At 40.3% G+C, this 23655-nt stretch overlaps 1 protein-coding gene across 1 annotated transcript in view; it reads left to right on the top strand.

Annotated features, from left to right (window-relative positions):
- The window catches only part of agbl1 (AGBL carboxypeptidase 1), a 54852-nt gene that overhangs the window by 16294 nt on the left and 14903 nt on the right, over nt 1-23655 (top strand). Inside the window, exons 8-20 of the mRNA XM_087797884.1 lie at nt 254-462; nt 1484-1634; nt 1698-1762; nt 4035-4151; nt 5840-5999; nt 6066-6153; nt 6217-6462; nt 9990-10073; nt 10133-10222; nt 11438-11586; nt 14648-14735; nt 16083-16215; nt 17744-17897. Of these exons, the coding sequence (XP_087654010.1) occupies nt 254-462; nt 1484-1634; nt 1698-1762; nt 4035-4151; nt 5840-5999; nt 6066-6153; nt 6217-6462; nt 9990-10073; nt 10133-10222; nt 11438-11586; nt 14648-14735; nt 16083-16215; nt 17744-17897 (1734 nt within the window). The remainder of the gene's footprint in view (nt 1-253; nt 463-1483; nt 1635-1697; nt 1763-4034; nt 4152-5839; nt 6000-6065; nt 6154-6216; nt 6463-9989; nt 10074-10132; nt 10223-11437; nt 11587-14647; nt 14736-16082; nt 16216-17743; nt 17898-23655) is intronic.

Raw genomic sequence — 23655 nt, 5'->3', positions numbered from 1 at the left:
TTGTATATTTTCTATTCAATAAGCTCCTCCCCCTTTTTTGTTGCTACAGTTGAATACAAAAAAAATGTCATTAGGTTTTTTGTAAAACACATTTTTTTTATAATTTTGTGGTCACTTGTTATATTAATCCGGCTTGAAGACAAACTTTGTAGTCAAAGATTTACTCTAGTTTTCTGCGTCTCTTCACTTCAGCTGCTGCCCCCGCGACTTCCCCGTGGACCTGACCTCTGACCCCGTGTTTGTCTCCCCACAGAGGCCAACGTGGCGGCGGCGGCGTCGGGCGGACTCGTGTCCGGGCTCCTGCGGATCTACAGGGACTGGAACCAGCAGGAGGCGCGACTGGTGGACGTGGAGATCTGCCAGGCGCTGCTGCGCTGCCTCCACCAGGTGACCTGCAGTACTGCGGGCAGGCTGGCTCTGGTGTCCCAGGACGGTCTCCGGGTCCTGTACCAGGCCACGCAGGTAGACCTCATCCACCTGTGGAGACCCTGACGGAGACTCACAACATTTGTTTAAATTAAATGAGTTGCTATTTTTTAGCATCGCTAGCAGGTTCAGATACGTTAGCAGCGTTTATACGTAAAGTTATCGTCTTGAATATTTGATCGTAGAAAAAAATATCTTGAAATTAACCCTTCGTGTTCTTTGCTGTCTCGTTTTCCTGCTGCCATGGTTACGACGAGATGAAGCTAAGCTAACTAACATGATACGCTAATGTCAACAACAGGCCGACTACATCTGTTTTTGTGTATGTGTGTGTGTGTGTGTGTGTGTGTGTGTGTGTGTGCATGTGTGTGTGTGTGTTTGTGCAAGTGTGTGTGTATGTGTAAGTGTGTCTGTGTGTACGTGTGTGTATATTTATGTGTATTTATGTATGTGTATGTGTTTGTACGTATGTGTGTGTACGTGTGTGTGCGTGTGTGTATGTGTGTGTGTGTTTGTGCAAGTATGTGTGTATGTGTAAGTGTGTGTGCGTGTATGTGTGTGTGTGTATATGTATATTTATGTGTGTATATATGTGTGTGTATGTGTGAGTGTATATGTGTGTATGTGTGTCTGTGTGTGTGCATTTCTTTGTCTTTCTGTGTTTTTGTGTGAGTAAATATGTGTGCGTCTGTCTGTTTGTGTGCGTGTGCGTGTGTGTGTGCGTGTGCGTGTGCGTGTGCGTGTGCGTGTGCGTGTGCGTGTGCGTGCTGGTCTGTGTGTGTGTGCGCAAGAGTGTGTCTGTGTATTTTCATGTGTGTGCATATGTGTGTCTGTGTGCGTGATGGTCTCTGTGAGTGTGCATGTGTCTTGTGTTTGTGTATCTGTGTGTGTACCACTCTGTGTGTGTATGCGTCTGTGTGTCCTTGTGTGTGTGTTATCTGTCTACATGTGAGGCGTCTCTGTATGTGCGTGTGTTCATATGTGTGTGCGCGCGCGTGTGTGTGTGTGTGTGTGTGTGTGTGTGTGTGTGTGTGTGTGTGCATGTGTGTGTTTCCAGACGTGTCTGTCAAGTCAGCTTCTGGAGTCTCTGGTGGAACCGTCAGTCCAGCTGATGCGCAAGTGTCTCCCTATAACTCGACTCCCTCTGACATCAGATCTCTCCGCCTACACCTTCCCTCTCCCCGGACGACCTTCGACCCCCGAGCCAGGTCAGTGGTGCCCTCGAGCCAGAGCTGTGTGCCGGCGATGACGTTGAGGTTGTGTGTTTGTAGAGGCGCTCGGTGAAGACAGCGAGGGAGAAGAAGATGAAGAAGAAGAAGAAGAAAGTAAAGACTTTGTGAGTCAAGTCAGAGCAACATGTGCAAGAGTGAGGGTTAGAACCACGAGGGGGCGTCAGTGAGTTGTGAAAACACCTTTTATTTATTTATTTTAAAGGATGTTTTATACAGTGAAATACGATTTACTTTAGAATGTTTTTACACATTTATTTTAATTTTAAAGTAAAAATGAAAAAACTTTTATTTCACATAAATGTATGTAATGACATGTAAAAAAAAATTAAATACAATATATACTGCGATAAATATAACAGGAGTAGTTAATTAAAAAATAATTAAACATAAATATAGTGAGGAGTTTATTTTATTTCAAATAAAGGTAAATAGATAAGTAAGAATATAGGACGATATAACAAATATAGAGGATTACATATAGTTTAGAAAATAAATATAGATGTGCATGTAAGCATGTAAACTTAAGGAAAACCTATAATAAATAAATAAATAGGAGATGTTAAAATGGTATATAAGGTGTTAAGATATATATTTGTAAATAAAAATAAAAATAAATTATACATATAGAAAAAAAAAAATATATATAATGATGTATAGTTTGATGACAAACATTTTTTTTCTTATTTTAAACAGAGCTAAACTGTCAATATGATTACAAAAAATAAATCAAATAATAGAATCAAAAGCAACATTTGAATCTTCTGATCAATTTCATAAGGATCTGACATCTTTTTGTGAGATTCCTTGACGTGGTTCAGCTTTAAAACCTGGTCCTGGTCATGTCAGTACTGGGTCCATCTTTGGGTCTCTGCCTGTATCATGGTTAGTCCTGGTTGTATCGTCAAGACCAGAGGTGGGCAATAATAATTCTTCAAGGGGCCACATTCAATTATGTGAATGTTGTTAGGGGCCGTCAAGCAAAAAAAAAAAAAGGACATTCCTCGTTAAGGCGTGACATTTATTAAAGCTAAATAAGCTGCATTTTTATTCTTGTATATATAAGTTTTTTTCAAAACATTTCTTCAATTGACTTAAAAGATTTTTTTTAAGGGATAAAAATATACTCGAAAAATGACATACAAGAAAGGAGGGAAAAAGTAAATAAGTGTGAAAATGTAAATGAATAATAAATACAAAATACATTTCTTAATGCATTAGAACCTTTTATACATGATCTTACTTGGACATTTCGAGGGCCGCATAAATACAGTCAAAAAAAATAAAAAAACAAAAATAGCCGCACTTTGCCCAGGTCTGGTCCAGACTCTTAAACAGACCTGACTAATGGAACATGAAGTACCTGAACGTTCACTCTCGGCCTCAGACTGTTATTCAGCCTCCAAGAAACAAAAGCGTGTCTCGTGCACGCACACACGAGGCTTCACGGACGCCTCAGATAAATTGTCTTGGAAGGATATAATTAAAATCCTAATATGAATCTCCACACGCGACTATCTTCTCAGCAGGTGAGCCTCTGCGTGAAGCCTCCAGCTGTCAGAGGAACCAGCCAACCAGGACGCTCCATTCCACACACCGGCGTGGAGAGCGTTTCTGTACCTGTGCAACTTAACTTTTATTTAATTTATAAAGTCGTATTAGCATTTTAAATACAGTTTAGGAAGTCAAGCAGAAGATCAGGTCATTATTTTGTTGAAAATACACTTATTTATCATTTAGGTTTCAGTGCTTTTATTGTTCATAACAACTCATTAAAAAATAATATTGTAAAAACTTAAAATGATAAATAAATTAAACCCTTGTATTAAATTGAAGAACCAGTTACAATCAAATAAATGAAAAATGTGAAAACATTTAATGATAAAAGTACAAAAGATTATGAATCAAAACCTGAAATATTATCTTTTTAAAAAATGATACAGTATTTGTTATCTATACTTATATAAAATATAAAAACATCATATTTAAAAATATTATTATTAAAATGAACGAAAAAAGAGATTAAAATATAAGAACAATAACAATTTATGATAATAAATTAAAGTAAAAAAGATTAGTAATGAAACTGTGACTTAAAAAAACATGACTAAAATTGTATATAAAATTAAAATGCATAAATCAATCACCTTTATGATATATAAAAGAAAAAAAACAACTAATAAAATCAGGGAAACATTTAAGTGGAACAGGTTTTTTTATTTTCATTTGATTTTTTATTTGGGGATAAAAACCGAGATATTTCTAGTTGTAAAAGACACAAACACCAGCTTATATTTCACTTATTCTTCAGGCTTGTAAATATATATTTTTCTAACTTTCATGAAAGAAAAAAAACTTTATAGTAAATTGTCTTTACAGGACGACGACCTCGAGACAGACTTGAACAAACTTCGCCGCCGTCCAGAACCGGACCGGCCCAAAGACCAGCTTCCTCAGTACCTTCGTCTCTGCCCAGAACTGTCACATGACTTCCAGGTGAGATTCATCTTAACCCCCCGACCCCAAAAAAAAAAAATTTTATTCATTGAATTCATGAAAATATGGTTGAAAAGTGAGTTTTGAATGTTTGCTGATGATTCAATGTCTTAAAAATAAAAGAGTAAAAACATTTATATTCAATTATATACAATCACTTTGAAGCGGTTCGTCATAATGAAGACTTGATTGACAGTTTGGGTCGTGCATTATTGAAGATCTCACGCCGGGGTCAGGCAGACCCGCTGCTACCAAGTGTTTCCGTACAGTCAGCACCGATCGACGAAGGGTTAACACTCGCGTTGACGTTTCGCAGACTTCGCTTCCACACCTTCCCGGAGTCCCGGGTTCAATTATACATGTCGGTAATTATCAGCTTCTAATAAAAGACGCTGCAGAAGTGGGGATGTGACGCGCTGGAGTGCTGGAGGAGACAGAAATAGATTGTGTCAGAGACAGATGGGAGATAATGAACGGGAGTCTGCGGCCGCGATAATGTTTCATGTCACACAGGAACAGGAGAGCGTCTTGACTGCTGATTAATGTGCTAATATCTGACTAATAATGAGGAGGAGCTCAGGCCGACACACTCTCTGCTGCCAACTCCTGTTTCATCAGCGTAATTAGATCAAGAAAACAATCTCCACGTTCCTGTGTCGGACTCCAACCAGACGACGACCGACGTTATTGTTTTCTGATCGTCGTGTCCATGGACACGTGGAGACACGTCGAGGGAGGACATCGTTGCAGCAGGAGTGATGGGAAACGAGACGACAATGATGTTCGTGGATGAAAGAGGATCATTTAAAAATGAGATTTTAAGATTGATTTATGATTGTAACAGATTATTTTGGTGTCTAAACAAGAAGGATCTGTCTCGCATGCAGTTCATACAAAACTCTGCAGCCAGAATTCTGACCCCCTCTAGTAGAAGAACTCACATTTCTCCGATCCTTAAAACTCTTCACTGGCTTCCAGTTTCTTTCAGGATCAATTTAAAATTCTGGTTCTTACTTTCAGATCTATTCATGGTCAGACCTTCCATCAGTGATCTGATCCAGACTTACACCACAGCTCAGGCTCTGAGGTCTTTCCAAAAGTGTGCGAATACATTTGTTTCCATTTTTAATTTTAAGAAAATAAAACCATCTTTTTTGTGGCAGACAATATATCTAATATTTATTTATAGTACATAAGGAATGACATTTATTTTCTAGATAATAAAATAAATGTTTGTGTTTTGATTATTTATTTATTATTAAAAAACAACAACAAAAGACGGTCGCCTCACAGCAAGAAGGTTGCTGGTTCGCTTCCAGGCCAAGCCAACTTGTGAACTTTCTGTGTAGAGTTTGTATGTTCTCCTGTCTTGCGTGGGTTTACTCCGGGCACTCCGGTTTCCTCCCACAGTCCAAAAACATACAGAGGTTGATTGAGATCTTGGGGAAATTGTCCGCAGGAATAAGTGTGTGTGAGAATGGTTGTCTGTCTTTGTGTGCCCTGAGACAGACTGGCGTCCTGTCCAGGGTGTCTCCTGCCTCTCGCCCTATGATACTGGGATAGACTCCAGTCTCCCCGGTAGATAGAACGGTTTTGGTAATGAACAAAAAAAAACAACAACTATTACGCCACCATGTTGCCCTGTTTTTTAGACATTATTTGAAGTGTTTTTGATGCTCTTCTTTCAGGGAATGGACTTGAGTTCAGGTCCAGAGGAGAGTTCAACGTCCTCATCAGATGAAGAGCAGGTCAACGGTTTCTCTCCTCCCGTCACCAGAAGAACCCGACATCGAGGCTCCGGTCCGACCCGGTCCGCTTCCGACTCCGAGACAGAAACGTCCGCGGGAGGTCGGCGGACTAACTTCAGCTTGAAGATGTAATGGTTAAAATTAACTTTGACGTTTTCGTCTCCAGTTCCAGTCGACGACCACTTACCGGTTCCTGATTTCAACAACCTCCTCAGCACCAGCCCAGGGTTGGAGCGACTCGCCGGAGAGCCCAGGTTCGTCCAAAAAAAAAACCCGCCGATGCAACCAACAATCCGCCTAAACCTGTTCCCTCACAGGGAGAACGCAGGGGACGAGCAGAACCAGGAGGACGCCGAGGAACCGCACCATCAGTCCGCCATCGACAGGCTGTTGGACAGAAACGGCGCTCAAGTCTCCCACCACGACCCCAAGACCTACCGCGCTGTCGCCAGAAAGACCAAGTCCATTCCCGGGTTCAGCATCCTGGCCTTCCCTGATTTCTGGGGTCACGTCCCTCCGCCGGCGCACGAACCCATGACCCCGCGCAAGCCCAACATCCAGAGGTGGGATCCCGGCGGCGGCTCCCGACGGTCTGCGCCGCGTAGATCTGTAAATGTTAATCCGAGCGCAGGAAAAGGCCACATCTATCAACGGGGAGTCGTCTCCGTGCACGCTTGTGGTAAACAGATATTTGGAATGCTCTCAGGCGCCAACGATGCTTAGCAAAGTGTCCTTGAGCAAAGCACATAATTCACTTTGGTCCTGGCAGAAACCCCAGGAGAGATTTAAGTAACTTCTTTAGAGGCTACGGAACAAGTTCAACTTTTCTTTAAAACATCATCCCTGTTTAGTTTAACCTCTCGTGTTCCCGACTGAAACGAATCCGCGGTTAACGACACCTGCCGTGTTGCGCTTGACAGCTCTGAGACTTTTGAATCATTGGACACATTAGTCTGACACCGGCAGAGGAATCACAATGACTTTTAGGAATAATGGTGCTGGAATAGTTGCTCCTTTCCTGGTACCACGAGGCGAAAAGTCTTCTGTGTCGTCGCCACCACCTCATTGGCTATCGGAGCCGAGCCCTGACTCTTGGACGCCACTGATGTTTCATGGTAAAAAAAAAAATGTAAAAGCCTCTTATCCAGGAGTCAATTTTGGAGCATCGACCTCCATCCTAAGAATTAGTCGTTTACGTCTTCATCCCTCCACGGAAGTCTTTCGGCAGTGACCTCGGGTGTGTCGCACCATTTTATGTGGTGTAAACTTTCAGCTTTCAAGGTCTTCCTGGTGCACCCAAAGACACTTTGTGTCCCTTTCAGGATCAACTTTAAAATTCTGGTTCTTACTTTCAGATCTATTCATGGTCAGACCTTCCTTCAGTGATCTGATCCAGACTTATACCCCAGCTCGGGCTCTGAGGTCTGTGGATCAGAATCTACTGGTGGTTCCTGAACACGGTTCAGGACCAGAGGAGAGAAATCCTTCCAGACTGTTGCTCCTAAGCTTTGGAACGATCTTCCTCTCTCTTTGTGCTTGATGGATCTACTTAGTCCTTCAAGAAACATCTTAAGACGATTTTATTTGTTCAGACTTTTCCTTGATTTTCTGGAACTCCTGTGTTGTTCTCAGTATTATCTTGATCTTTAAAGTATATATTTTATTGAATTATGTTTTGATTGTTTAGGCGCTTTGTGACCCTGATCTGGAAAAGCGCTATATAAATGCAAATTACTTACTTACTTACTTGCCTCATTTCGACTTATTTTGGGATTATTACTCAGTTCATTTTAAGAGTTATAGACTAAAATGTTTTACCAATTAAATGTAACGCTTCCAGAGCCCCCTACTATCTACACTTGAAGAGCTCGCGATATTACCTCCAGTTTATAACAACCTTTAAATCTCAACTTGTTTTTTTTTTTTCCTTTAATACAAGACGAACGTTACAGACGATCAGTATTGAGGTATTTGGATGTTTTCTTAAGTGTATTTTTGGACGAAGACAACTGGGCTCCAGTTGCTACATTAAAATGAACAAACAGTCTATATCTCTTAAAAAAACAGATTACTCTGAGAATAATCCCAACTCTTCGAGTCGAAAACAAGTGAAGTTTGAATTTCGGGTGAACCATCACTTTAAAGATAGAGTACACAGAGAGTAGGAAAAGCATGTGTGGTATAGGACAACCACGGTGTGGGCTCAGCTGTGGAAATAAAAAAGGAATCAACTTCACAAAAAACTTCCAATAAAAGAGAAAACTTCAGAAGAGAAGGCAGGAATAATGAGCTGCACTAACGACGCTCACCTTTATCCCAAAAGTCTGCAGCAACCAACTATCCATTAAATGATCTTTCAAAGCTGTCGCTGCTATTCACGGTTCTATTCAATACCCGGGCGGAATGACTTCTCTTCTGTCGGATATCAACAATCCTTGTCACCTTTCCTGAGCCGCCGTATTCAGACAGCGAGGGCGAAGTTGCGGAACAATGAGGGAGCGCCGGTATAAAAGAGATGGACTCCAGTCTTTAAATTAGCCCATCATGGCTGTCAGCGGCCCACGAGAACAAAAGACCAGATGAAGATGAAGAAGAATGACAGGAACAAAAAAAAATAAAAGGACGGCTGGTGGGAGATCATGAGATGTAAGAGAGATTGATGGATTGGGGTTTGCGGGGGTGATCCCCGATGTTGGGGTTCGGACTCAAATGTCAAGTGTGAAAGAGAAATCCGTGTCAGCAACCGGAGACTGGAACCACTGGAGAGTTCTTCACCTTTGGGTGCCAGAGTGGGCGGGACAGGAATACCCTCCCCGGGCAACGGACCTTGACGTAGGACCAGGCTGTTCCTTTTCTATGAACAATTGATGAAGGGAGAGTGCAGACCCCTGTGGAGGAACATCTCGTTGGCAGCTCGTATCCATGATCTTGTTCTTTCTTTGTCCGTTCATGAGCTTCAACATCAGTTTTCGAGTTTTACTCCAAAAAAACTGACGAAAAACAGTTTCCTTCAACTGAAAGAAAATCTCTAAACTTATGAAAATGACGTCACAACAACGATCTGGATCTTGTAATCCATGTGTTTGTCTCGTCTAGACTATTGTAACAGTTTATTTTCGGTGTCTAAACAAGAAGGATCTGTCTCGCCTGCAGTTCATACAAAACTCTGCAGCCAGAATTCTGCTTACTGAACTTACTTACTCCTATGAGGGCCGGATGAAAACAGTCAGAAATCCACTTTGGGCCCTCGAGGTCTGACCTCTTGCTCCTCGTTCTGGTGAAAAAAGGACTCCTAGACTTGATAGAAAACATTTGTGGATGGAGGGGATTATTCCGGTACGGTTGTCTAAAACTAAATCTACTGTAGAGATAAAATATCGACATGAAGCACCATGAAAACATGATAAGGCGACGACTTTTGTCTTGTTTTTTTTTTCATCCTAAAATCAATCGCACCAGAGAACACGAGGGGACCGACTCGCACAGTACTTCTGCTGCTTCCTCTGGGTTCTAACAAATCTCCACTGAGGGATGTTTTCAAAAACAACAGAGGCTGACATTTAAAAATGTTAAAGATGCAATTTCCCCTCAAGACATAATGGAATTACAGCGAGCGCCTGTTGGCACTTATCTCAGAAAGAACATTTATGAATCTTTAGTCGCTCGGCACAACCAACGATAATGTCCTTGTTTCTTGAGTTGATTGTTTTGGAGAATACGATTAGTTCAATAGATGGACCTTTCAGGGCTCCTTATTCCCAGACCCCGGTGCAGCAGAGAGCGCTTTGGAAAGTGCATTTTCAGCGCTGAACTTTGGTGGAAAAGATCTTATCATCATGCTTCACTTTAAACTTTAAACTGTTTGATTGGAAGGGATGAAAAGGGCGAAGCTGCAGAGAGTCAAAACACTTCTTGAAAACATTGTTGGTTAAATATTAACGCTGCGGTTGCGAAACATTCGGAATCGACTTCAGCTCTGTCGAGTATTTTGTCTTCACTTTCCAACTACAGCTGGAAGCTGGAGGAGGTTTTGAGATGTTGGGACTCGAGACACAAACTTGTTTCTCTAATCTCAGTTTCATTCCCTCAGACAGAAGGTTTTCGAGGACGTCCAGCGCTTCATGAGCTCAGACGACATCATCAACCAGGTGGTCTTCGACCTGGAGGACTGCAGGTGGGTCGATCTGCTGCGACGATGATGTTCTCCTGTGACGTTCCAAAACCTCTTTGCAGTCCTCAGTGTCCGTCCGTGAGAGCAGACTCCTTGAAGTTCTTTTCCAAGTTCGAGTGCGGGAACCTGAGGAAGGCCGTTCAAGTCCGTAGGTAGGTCGACAAAGGTTAGATTCCCTCATGAATCCTTTTTGTTTGAGCCAATAGAAGCATGTCAGCAAAGTTTTCGGTTGTCTTCATTATTTATAAAAATCTGGCTTCAGACTTCTATACCCAATCTTCGGCTCTCATGACGGGAAACATTTCGCTGAGAAACCTTGTTTTCTCTTAGTATTGTCAAAGAATGGATGGTCATATCTGAAGGTCACTTCTAGTTGGAATAAGGTCTTAAAATGGCACTGATTATGCAGAAAAGCACTAATAAGTTCAGCAGATTCCATATTTTCTGGATATATTTTCTGTAAAGAAAATCTTAAATACAACATGAATGATTCGTACCCCTTTTGATAATACTGACCAAACGTACTGAAGAAAACAGGTTGAAAATACAATTGTACTCCTGAATGGTACGAGATACAACCTGAGAGATTCACATTCCTTCAGTCAAGGTCGCGCAGCAGGTCGTGTTGATCAGATTAAACGTTTGTTAGTTGTTAACTTTCTTTCCAAAGTTTTGTTGTACTTGTCCTGGTATTTTCCAGAAAGTCTGTTGACACGTATTATCTCTGATAAGAAATGATATGAAAACAGCTTTTCAAACAAAAAAACCTCATGTGTCAACTAAAGGTTAAAGGTCAACTAACGTGTTGATTTAAGTGTGTTTTGAATTGATCTTGAACTCTTTTGTATCATCAGTGTGTGTTTGTACAAAACTCTCTTTTCATTGAAATATTTACGTTTAAAACTCTTTCGTTGCTGTGATTGATCAAACATAGAGGTTTGTCACCACGTGTCATCAATCCAGGAAGTCTTCACCTACAAGCGACTCGTTGTATAAACAAAGCGGGGCTTGATTACAGCTGGCTTGATTACAGCTGGCTGGACTAGGAGTGAAGCCATTATTACGTCATAATGGACTTCGCTCTCATAACCTCTCGTTCGCCCAGATTTCAAATCAACTTTATAAAGTAATAAATTGAAAACATGTTCTTGATGAAGGACTTACTGCATCTTGGAGAAGAAGACTTTAACATTTGAAACACGTGAGTCAGAAGAGATGAAGTTTCACTTTAGTTGACCTTTGAATTAACATCTAAATTAACTTTTAAGCAGCTATATTTATGTTTAAAAGTGTGTGCGGGAAACAGCATGAGTTGGTGAGTCAGATTTACTGAGTCACTCGACCGTATACATCCGTGTGTGCTGCAGGTTTGAGTACGACCTGGTGCTGAACACGGATGCCAACTGCTCCCAGCATGCCCAGTGGTTCTACTTTGAAGTCAGCAACATGCTGCCGGACGTACCGTACCGCTTTAACATCATCAACTGTGAGAAGAGCAACAGCCAGTTCAACTACGGTGAGAAGCTAAAGTGTGTCGGGTGTCGGTTTCCTCAAAAAAAGGACTTCAAACTCTTTCTCAGAAGTCAAGTTAATCAACTGCAGCAGAGCAACTTGACCAGCAAGTAATCCACTTAACATCAGGCACAGTATAGAATCACATTTACTCTTCATCTGCAGGGAAAACATGAGCACCGCAGCCTCACGACTGGAGGGTTGCAGGTTCAAATCCAGCTTGAGATGTTATCTTAGTTCAGAGGTTTCAAACTTAATCACACAAGCGGTCAAAATCTTTTAGCATTTGAGGTCACTGGCCGAACAAAATGTGAATTAAACAATTAATTCTAGTTTCTTTATTGCATTTTCATTCAGGATCATGATTTATCCGATCCATCTTAAATTCCTTTTAGTTTTGCTCCAGTTGAAGGTCTTCAAATATGATTCCTATCTTCTCTAACTAACTCTAGGTCGCAATATCAACATAAACATTAACCCAATTGGACTTTGAGAAAACTAACAGTTGGGACACATATAATGACTTGTTGAGTTTGACGCTTAGTGTCTTAGTTCTTAGCATTAATGTATTTTTTGGCTACGATAGAGGTGTCCCAGTAAAGAGATGGAACTCTCCCACTCCTGGATGACTAAGCTTCATGACTAAAGATGGATACCAAACACACTTGGTCCCATAAAGACACTTATTATGACATAAACATTGGTTGGTATGTCAAAGTGTTGGTATAAAGTTTCCGTCTTCTATTACTTAACTCACTACTGCAAGAGACCATTTAAGCAGTGGCACTGTTTCTACAGTTGTTTTTAGATTAAATATACTTGTCCCAAATCACGACTGAAGAGAAACTCACGTACCTTCTTTTCCTTTTATGTCAATGATCCAAACACACACAGTAAAGCAGGGGTGACCAACATTTTTGCAACTCCAAGGGTTACTATGAGTTTGGTACAAACTTCTGAAATAACTTTGTATATATTATTATGGATCATAAATGATATTCCTCTAATACACTAATCACATCGTTGAATCTTCAATAATTATGGGACCAAAAGAAAAGAAGCACAGAAACAAATGTGATAATGTAGTTAGTGAATGAAAACTATGACGTCTGAACAGGCCTATCCGGTAAACCCTGATCTAAAGCATCACTTTAACAGACCAAACCTGCTTGAAAGAGCAAACTTTGGACTAGAAAGACATTAGAAGTGGAAGGTTAAGAAGTGACTCCAGACAAACACCAACCCCCTCCCTCCCTCTCACCTCTGCATCAGTAGGTCTTTCTTATTTATAAAGTCCTTTGGCTCTGACCCTTTACCACACGCTGGATAGATGGAGAAAACCTCTCGCCGTTTCTCGCTGTTATTGCCTCCAATTCCGAAGACAGTGCTACGGGCTCTGGAGCTGCTGCTGCTCTAATAGACCATCCATTACGGCTAAATACACACACAGACAAAAGGGATGGCCAAACACACCCGCTTACTACTGAAGCAATTTAGTACACACACACATACACACGGGCACACTGATTCATACAATGCCCTTTGTACTGGAAAATGACTCTTTTCAAAGTCCCTCGGGAAATCGGTTTCATCTCCAGAAGAAGTGAAAGGACGGGCGACAGTCTTTCAAAAAAGCCGGTGTTTCATTGTAGAGCAAATGGCTTTTCTTCTGGAAGATTGTAACATATGGTTGTGAGGGAGAAGTTATCACAGTGAACCTGAACCTCTGGCTATTTGAAGGCCCCATTGAATAGAGTCACAGAAAGATCCCAATGGTCACTTGAGGTACGTGCGTGTGGCAGGAACAGGAAGTTACAACGTCGCACAACATTCGAGTTGAACTGGGAACAATAAATAAAACATGTGTCACCTCAAATATAAATGTATTAATGTTAGATTTTATTGTTACCAAGTAGAGCAGATGGATTTATCTTTGTCTCCCCGTAACTCATTTGAGACATACAAGTATTTGGCATCATTCAATGTTTTCCTGTCATAAAAAATTATAATATAAATTAGATTTTTATTATTTTATTATAGATCAGGGGTCCCTAAACTTTTTTTTGTGAGGACCATGTGACTTTTCCCTTCTCTGATGTGGCCAGGATCAGTTTGTAACAGAACAATTGATAATAATTTAAATTATAAATTGATATTAATAATCCAAGGCCATGTCTACTATCACATAAATGTTTGTTCTCATTACTGCACACAAACTGTTCCATTTTAAAATATATTTTTTGGACAATCAGGCGCGTTGATCGTCGACAGGTTTTCAGTGTTGAGTATTAAATAACCTAACAACCAGTATTAATACATGATACTGGATTAAAAGACTTAAATAGTTTGGTATTTCTAATATCATATAAATAAAACAACTAATATACATAAAGACTTGTGGAAGATATATTGTTTATTTACAAATTTGCTTCACTGAAAATTGCATTTTTTGGATTAACCTAAACCTAAAAAAATGATTTTGGGCTATATTTTATGCACATTATTTTCCTCTCAAATCATATTTCTGACTTCAAGAGGCGTCTTTACGTCCCCAGTAAAGTAACATGACTCACAATTGTGTTGAACAATACTTACATTAAATTTACATTCTAATCGTCAACATACACTATAAAAACATGCAGTTTGTATAAAGCTAGCACTGTTAGCCACGAGCTAAACTAGCAAGTACAGCACTGAGTTGAAAAAGTTCTTCACTTACGATTCCAGCTGAACTAAAACAAACTAAAAAGGCAGCTCCTCATGACAACTAAAAGAACGTTTCCCCAAAGTTGTGATCGTGGAAACAATGATTCGCACACGTGTGAGTCGTCGACTCGAGAAAAACAAGAGTGCCTGAATTATTAAACAAATCTGAGACGTGGAAGTTGTAGTGAAGACAGAGTAGGGAAAACTTTGAATACAATAATAAAAAAACTGATTAAATCACCATTGTCACTTTCTCTATTTGAGTAAAGTCATCGTTTAGAAACTTTATCGAGTTAATTTGCACACTGATGGTGACCATGGATTAAAGCTGACCATAGTTTCATGTGCTCTGTCCTCAGGTATGCAGCCAGTGTTGTATTCGGTCAGAGAAGCTCTGGAAGGGAGGTCTCAATGGGTCAGAGCTGGAACGGAAATTTGTTATTACAGGTTTGTTGTAAGCTACGTTTGTGGATGTTGATGTTAACTTCAGTGGAACTGAATTGTTTAAAAATGATAAATGTTTTTAGATAATACCATAGGTAATACCATAATACCATAGATGCAATGATGCTATCCATATACATTTTAGTTTGTTGCTAACCTCCAGTTATACGTCTGAACCTAGTTGTGTTTAGTTTTCTGTCAAAATTAGAGTGAAAACATTTAGCATTTGAAAACCTGTTATAGCAGAAAAATATGAGACGTTTATAAAGTGAGTAGTAACGAGGCACTAATGAACATCATGTTTCCGTAAAGAGATGGTTCAGAAAGAAGACGTTCAGTATCAAGACGAGTCAGTATCAAGACTCTTCAGTAACAAGACTCTTGAGTATCAAGACTCTTTGATCAAGGCGCTTTAGTAAGAAGACGCTTCAGTAGGTTAGGTTAGGTTAGCTAGAACTTTATTGATCCCTCAGGAGGAATAAAGGAAAGTATCAAGACTCTTCAGTTTTAAGACGCTTCAGTATCAAGATTCTTCAGTATCAATACGCTTCAGAAAAAAGTCGCTTTACTATCAAAACACTTCAGTATCAAGACGCTTTATTAACAAGACTCTTCAGTAAGAAGTCGCTTTAGTACCAAGACGCTTCATTAAGAAGACGCTTCAGTAAGAAGTCGCTTTAGTACCAACACGCTTCAGTACCAACACGCTTCAGTATCTAGACTCTTCAGTTTTAAGACGCTTCAGTATCAAGATTCTTCAGTATCAATACGCTTCAGAAAGAAGTCGCTTTACTATCAAAACACTTCAGTATCAAGACGCTTTAGTAACAAGACTCTTCAGTAAGAAGTCGCTTTAGTACCAAGACGTTTCAGTAAGAAGACGCTTCAGTAAGAAGTCGCTTTAATACCAAATTACTTCTGTAAGAAGACGCTTCAGTAAGAAGTCCCTTAAGTACCAAAACGCTTCAGTACCAAAACGCTTCAGTATCAAGACGCTTCATTAAGAAGACGCTTCAGTAAGAAGTCCCTTTAGTACCAAAACGCTTCAATATCAAGCATTTCAGTTTCAAGACGCTTTAGTAACAAGACTCTTCAGTAAGAAGTTTCTTTAGTACCAAAATACTTCAGTATCAGGACGCATCAGTATCAAGATGCGTCCGTATCACGACGAACATGAAAAAGATGCGCGCGTAATAAGATGCACACAACACTTTATTGGATTAGCGAGATTCGACTTTGTGACACCACTATTTAAAACAGGCCGCTCTCTCATCGAAACCATCTCCAAACAACAACTAAAGTAAACCTGTCAAGAAGACAGATGATCTTCAACTTTCTTTCTCTCACCAGAAACCACTTTTGTCCTGCACAAGGTCGACGAAAAAACACCTTTTACACCCTAACCTTCACCATCAACTTCAAGCACCAGGACGACGTCTGCTACCTGGCCTACCACTACCCTTACACCTACTCCGCTCTGAAGGTAAACCCGCGTCTACTTTCATGAGGCTCCAGGATACATCCCTGTCAAGTCGTTTTCCTCTGCAGCTTCAAACCTGCATTGATCCCCGAGAATCTTCTGAATGTTAACCCCGCTATGTAACATTGTGTTGGATCTTTGGAAAAATCAAGTGATAAAATATGCAGGACCGACGGAAAAGATGCACAATGAATATTTAAACACATGGTTCTTAAAAATATGTATTCCAGCCGACTTTGTAAATAAATTATTTTAAAACTGAGAGAAAATAGCAAGAGAAATATGAATCCTGGTTTTATGGTGAATAATATTTGCGTGTAAAACCACAAGATACCGTTTCAGAGGACTGCGAGTGAGATAGAAGCTTCAAGATTTGGGAATGTTTCCCAGCAGGGAGTTTCCCGTGTAAACATTGATTCATTCTTCTTTGGAGCTTCTGACGTTTAAAAAAAAAGGATCATCAATGCTTGGTTTCAAGCTCCAGCCCTGATCGACTTGTTTTGCTAGTTTATGGATGCACACTGAGAGAGGAAGACAAGTCACCTTTGGATTTAAGACCCGCTGTAACCACTAGAACCTGAGGTCGCGGCCGGACAAGAAGAACCTTGAAGGTCTACTTTGATATTTTTGGGTCGTCGCTATGGCATGGTTGTCGAACGCTGGATAGTAGTAGGGGGGCCTTTATAACGTGTCATTGAATCGACTGCAGGGGTTTTAAATAGAATAGGTAAATGTCAGTCATCTCCGTGCAGGGATCAGCCTCAAAGTCAACACAAAAACAGACAATTCAGTGAAGTCGGAGCTGAAGTTATGTAACGTTCGCTCTGTGGTTCCCAAAAATGAAATTCTTATGTTCTTAGCACATCAAGACAGCTTCGGTATCACATAAATATACATGACGTCATTTCATGTTTGGTTGACTCATCAATTATACAACCTTTCTTTGGCCACACTTTGACTAGGCCAGGGGTTTAATACTCAACTGGCCACTTGAGGTCATGACTGGGCTGCAGACTGGATGGTCTATCTGCTGTTTTTTCTTTGACAAATTTGAGTTATAATATATTTTTAATGATTTATGTATTTTCTTGTAGTTTCACTGTAAATGGACTGTTTTGTAATTTTATTTTAGAAATATATTCCATGTTAACTAAATAATCAAAGCTAAATAAATGTAAATATAATAAGACAACATGTAGTTTGAGGATCTTTAATCCTTAACCATCTGACGATTAACAAAAATGAAGTCCCTTGTTCTGCCTGTTCTCATAAAAATGTATCCCTTGTGTTGTCTCAGGGTCAAGGTCTTACGAAGGTATATGCCATAAACATGTTTCTTATCGGTCCTTCGGGTCAGCTTGACCCTGAGGTAACACAACAGTTAAAGACATAAATGGGCTGCAGAATATCAAGACTTGATCCAATATGACCCACGTTCGACTAGTTTGAGACCCCTGGACTGGACACTCCAAACATGATAACACCCCTGACATGCACAGAATCTGAAGACTAACTTGCCTGTCTGTTCTAGGCTCACCTAAATGTTCTACAGAAGTCCGTGGACCCGGCTCAGGTGTTCTTCCAGCAGCAGGTTCTATGCAACACTTTGACCGGAAATGTTTGTCCGATCGTCACCATCACCGCCTGTCCTGCTAGCCGGGGCTGGAGAGATATACACCAGCTACGTGAGTACTTGAACAGAACACGACCAATTAAAGGACAAATACTTTGATTATCATAGAGAGTCCATCCCACGCAACCTTCAAGAAACGTCTTAGCTACTGGGTCGGCATCAGAGAAACAGCAGTGAGGTGGTTTTCATCTTACCATAAAAAACGATTATGTTCGGTTGCCATGAGAGACACCCTGAGTTCAATAGCCAGTGTCTCCTGTGTCATACCTCAAGGCTCAGTATTAGGTCCAATTACATTTTCAATTCATATGCTTTCCCTTAGACATATTAACGTTTTATAATGTCTCTTGTCATTTTCACAAAGACGACACGCAGATAAATATTCCACTTAGCGACTCTCAAGGCCTAGCAGCTGATTTAGCTTGTCTGGACGACGTGACCAGTTAGCTGGCTCAGAGCTTTTTCCAACTGAGCAAATCTAAATTAGATATCATTGTCTTCCATCCCCTCAACCCCACTTTGTTAAACCCAACCACCCTTGGGCATCTTGCAGATAACATAAAAGCCAGAGCCAGAAACCTCAGCATTAGCCTCATTTTAAAATGTTACTTATTACTATCCAATCTCGACTAGCCGGCTACATATCTGTGGACCACTTAAGAGCCAGGCCTGAGATCCTTAGGCAGGGCCCTGTTAGCTCTTCTAAAGTCAGGTTGCAAATCCAGAGGAAATTGAGAATTCTTCATTAGGGCGTCTACTGATAGTTCCTCGCACGTGGTTCAGGACCAAAGGAGAGAAGTCCGGTCTGGAAAAGTGCAGTTTTACTCCTGTTGAAATTAAGATGTTTAGTTTGGTCTAAGATGTTTCAAACAAGCCCATGAATGTTTATCTAGACTTCACAACTGGTCCTTGGTGCAAAAAAGGTTTTAACTCTTAACTGGATACACTATTAAAATGAAAAAAATCCCTTTTATTATTTCATTTTACTTTGTTTTACTCTAACATGCTATTCTTTTAACTAAATCGGATTTATCTTGTCTTAAGATCATATTTGTGTTACTAGTGTGCTTTTGTTAATGTACTGTACTATTTTTAAAAATAAATAAATTAATAGTAAAAAACAATCGTTATTATTATCCCAGCTACTTCGGGTAAAAGGCAGGCAACACTTTTGGAGAGGTCCCCAGTTTTTTAACATATAGACACACACACACTCACACACAAATCTTTCATTTCAGCGATGTGGGCTAAAAATACATGAGCTAGATTGTTAGCCGCTTCACAGTTACGCTCGCTGATTGGGAGTAAATGAGTCCGTCATGGCCTTCTTCCTCTAACCTCCCCTTGATCATCCTGCTGGTGAGTCCGAGTCGATTATCCAGCAGGCGACATGCATGGGGTTGGTGCTCGGCCCGGCTCACCGACTGACGGATGACACCGGACCCTCGTTTCTTCCCTCACCTTGACTAGATCTGAGTTTTTTAACGTTGAAGAAATTATACTGAAATGTTGATGCTTATTTGACCCAGTCTTTCAGTCCATCTTTCATCTTCCTGCTACTTTTTTTGTAGTTACAGTTTTGTAGTCATTAGCTTGTGATGTCTATTTTGGTCAGATTTATTCACAAGTTAAATCGATTCTTAACTGAAGTTTATTTCCGGGTTTTTGATTTTGTTTCATGTTGACCAAGTTTATTCTGAGCTACAGTGACTCATGTCTTTACTGAGTCTTACTTGCCCCTTGTTTTTACCAAATCTATTTCAAGATTTATTTTTGTAGTTTTTAACAAACAAACATATATATAATCACTTTCAGACTTCTAAGATAATAAAGTTAGTTATTTAAATTTTGGTCTTACAAGTTGTTGTTTTAGGTTTTCTTAGATTTTTTTTTAACTTCCCAAGTCACTAAGATTTGGGTTTGTTAAGGTTAAACTTGACTTAGTTTTTACTCTACCAGGTCTATTTCGAACATACAATTAAGTTAGTTGTTGTTTTTTTTTACTTCCTTGTCAATCAAGTCCATCTTGAAATTGTTAATCATTGTTTGAGTATTTTTGGGACGTTCAGGTCACTTTCCAAGTGATTCAGTCACCAAGTCTGACTCAGACTAACTAGTTATTGTTGTTATTGACAATTAATATCTGACCAAATGGTTTAGCAATTTTCTTCCTTGTTTTATAGACTTTTCCAAATCCTAGTCCGAAGTAAGAGTTTAACCCTAGTTAATAGTACATTTTTTTGGTCACCACGAGTCACTTTGACTTGTTGACCAGCTTTAACTTAAGTGTAGACTTGTAGCTACAGTTGTCACAGAGGACGATAATGAGAATCCTTGAGTATCCTTTTGATGAATTCATACCCCCTTTTTCTGTCCCCTATTTCCTGTGTATGAGTGTGTGTGTGTGTGTGTGTGTGTGTGTGTGTGTGTGTGTGTGTGTGTGTGTGTGTGTGTGTGTGTGTGTGTGTGTGTGTGTGTGTGTGTGTGTGTGTGTGTGTGTGTGCAGGTGTGTGTGTCTGTGTGTCTGTGTGTAGCAGCCGTTCGTCCTGGCAAAGACAGATATCTCATGCTTTGTTTGTTTTTCGGTGCTTAATTGAAAGCCAGTGATCCTTAGCAGTTGGAAATATGAAGAAATAATTTGTTTAGCACAAAACCATATGAGATCCATCATAGCATATCCACATTAGCATAATGGGGATACATGCTAGCGCCGCTTCTATTACGCACCGGGCAGCGGCACAAAGCAATTATGCCGTTTCTTCTCGTCATTTGACTGTGAACGCTCCGGCGGAGGCGACGTATCAGGGTGAAACCAGCGAGTCCTCCATTGATTCTCATGCATGCTAATGTGAGACAATCCAATCGGAATTGTTTCGCGATCGTGAGTTCGACTTCTCTCAGGAGACGGGAATATATTCACGAGTCGCTCCCAGATATGAATCGTATTAAAGAGCCGATCTTTTGTCGTCGTTCAATTTGGAGTGGATCGTCTTTTACTGAACTTAACCTTCACGAGGGATGAGGCGGATTATTGCCGCTCGTGCTGCGGCGTCCGTTGCTCCGGCGTCCGTTGCTCCGGTGGAAACTCGTGTTCTGAGTTTGTGTTTTTGTATTTCGCGAGTTGTGACGGTAGTAGTGTGACGTGACAAGTCGACACGTGACATGGACGTACCTCGAAACATAGGCCTTTATACAGCTCTAGAGGATTTTCAACCCCTTGTTTTATCTCAGGGTCCAAAAACAAACGTTTGTGGTATCCCTTGTGTTGTTTCTGGGTCAAGGTGAATGACCTCTTTAGCTTCCATAAATACATAGATGGATGCATGGATGGATGGATGGGTGGATGGTTGGATGATGGATGGTTGGATGATGGATGATGGATGATGGATGATGGATGATGGATGGATGGATGGAAGGATGGATGGATGGATGGATGGATGGATGGATGGATGGATGGATGGATAGATGGATGATGGAGGATGGATTATGGATGATGGATGGATGGAAGGAAGGATGGTTGGATGGATGGATGGATGGATGGATGGATGGATGGATGGATGGATGGATGGATGGATGGATGGATAGATAGATAGATGGATAGATGGATTGATGGATAATGATGATGGATGGATGGATGGATTGATGGATAGATGGATGGATGGATGGATGGATGGATGGATGGATGGACAGACGGATAGATTGATGGATGATGGACGATGGATGATGATGATGATGATGGATGAATGGATGGATGGATGGATAGATGGATGATGGATGATGGATGATGGATGATGGATGATGGAGGATGGATGATGGAAGGATGGATGGATGGATGGATCTTGATTCACCTTGACCCAGGGATACCTCAAACGCATTTGTTTTCAGGCCTTTGGGTCACCTTGACCCTGATATTACACAAGGGTGAACTTGTCCCATCAGACGTCCTCAGTCCCGCTTGAGACGTGTTATAGAATTTATGAAGAACATCACAAGTTAAGTAATGACTGTAGATGGTCTGTAGGTGCGTCTGTATGTTGGTGTCTTAGACGAACCACAGGCTTCCTGCGCTGCATTAGAGGGAGAGTCTGAATAAATGAATACATGAATTTAAATCGTGGTAACACAGACTAGTAGAATTCCTAATGAGCTCAGTCACATGGGAGCAGCTCAAAGTAGAACCTCATTTGCTGGTACTTTTTTAGCCAGGTTTATTCTGGACTTTCTCATTTGCAACAAGAGGGAGGCAAAATAAAAAAAAGTATTTTTCAAAAGTTTATTAATGTCTAATTGACCTCCGAGTCCAGGGGTCGTCAAAGTCAGTCACACGAGGGGGAGAAAATATTGTTTACAGCTTTAGTCACTTGATATTTGTGAGAGAGAAAACTAAGAAAAATACTTTAAAGTTCAACTAATGTGTTGATTTAAGTGTGTGTTAAATACATCTTTGACTCTATTGTATCATCAACTCTCTTTTCATTGAAATATTGACATGAGAAAATGATCTTAAGCCCCGCCCACTGAAAACACTTTGTAGTTCTGGAGATTCAATCTTGTTTACCATAACCACGCCCCCTGCTGTAATTGGTCAGACATCAAGGTTTGTCACTGCATTTCATCCATCCCTGGAGTCTCCACCTCCAAGGGACTTGTTGTATAAACAAAGCGGGGCATGATTACAGCTGGCTGGAGGAGTAGTGAAGCCGTTATTACGTCATAATGGACTCTCGTAACCTCTCGTTCGCCCAGATTCCAGAGCAGCTTTGTAAAGTAATGAGTATAAAACATGGTCATGATGAGAAGTTACTGCATCTTGGAGAGAAAGATTCAACATTTACAACATGATAGCGAGTCGGGAGAGTTAGGTTTTCACATTAGTTGTATTTTACCTTGAAATGCTGTTTAATATTTAATAGAAAAATACTTAATCATTTTTCAGCCAATCGCAACACATTCTAAAAAAATGAAGTAGAAGCTGCTAAAATAAGGCCAAAAACTGAGTACTTGCGACTGAAGACTGAAAGAGACTGAAACATGCTTAACATTTGAGCTACAAAACTTTAACTTAGTTTAAAACTTCCCTCTATTGGTGCTATTAATAATAAAGAAGTAGTTCCACACAATGGCCCTTGCGGCCTAATAGGGCCAGAATAATACCCATGAACGTTCTCTCGAGGACCCTTGTAGCACCCTTAAGAGGGTAACCAAGCAAACTAAAGTGCCCTTTATAGATATAAATATATGAAACAAACCCGTTACAGTGAGTATTATTATTCTTGGAGGCTCTAAAATATCCCTGAGTTTGTCCTTCATATAATTCATTCTGCCTTCTCGCTTCCTTATCTTATCTTAAAGGGATAGTTTACCGAAAATTCACTAAGGGTTGGGATTGTTTTTGGGGTAATCCGTGTCTTTTTGAAGTAAAAAGCTGAAATGTATGTCAAAAAAAACCATCCAAATACTCTGTAACGTCCCTCTTGTATTGAAGCCCCGACATGAGAATAAATAGAAAAAAAAGTCTATAATTTGAGTGACACATTCTAGTGTTTCAGTCCCTTTTAACACATTTTTGAATAACCCTAATAAAATAAAGAAGTCCGAGACGATTAAAAAAAAAAACCTGCAGCTTTATTTTTAACACCATTTACTAGCGTCTGGACTTGAAAGATCTGATGTCATGCGACGGTAAAGCGGCGCTACCTCAGTGACCATAAACACACTCTCTCTGAAATGTTAACGACGACCCTTAAACTAGTTTACAATTATCACTGCTGACCTCTGGCAGCAAATGCAATTTACCAGCTGTCACCATC

Source organism: Callionymus lyra, chromosome 8 (genome assembly GCF_982586985.1).
Source record: "Callionymus lyra chromosome 8, fCalLyr1.hap1.1, whole genome shotgun sequence".
In the NCBI taxonomy this organism is placed as follows: domain Eukaryota; kingdom Metazoa; phylum Chordata; class Actinopteri; order Syngnathiformes; family Callionymidae; genus Callionymus; species Callionymus lyra.
The sequence above is the reverse complement of the archived record's forward strand: the minus strand, read 5'-3'. Positions and strand labels throughout refer to the sequence as shown.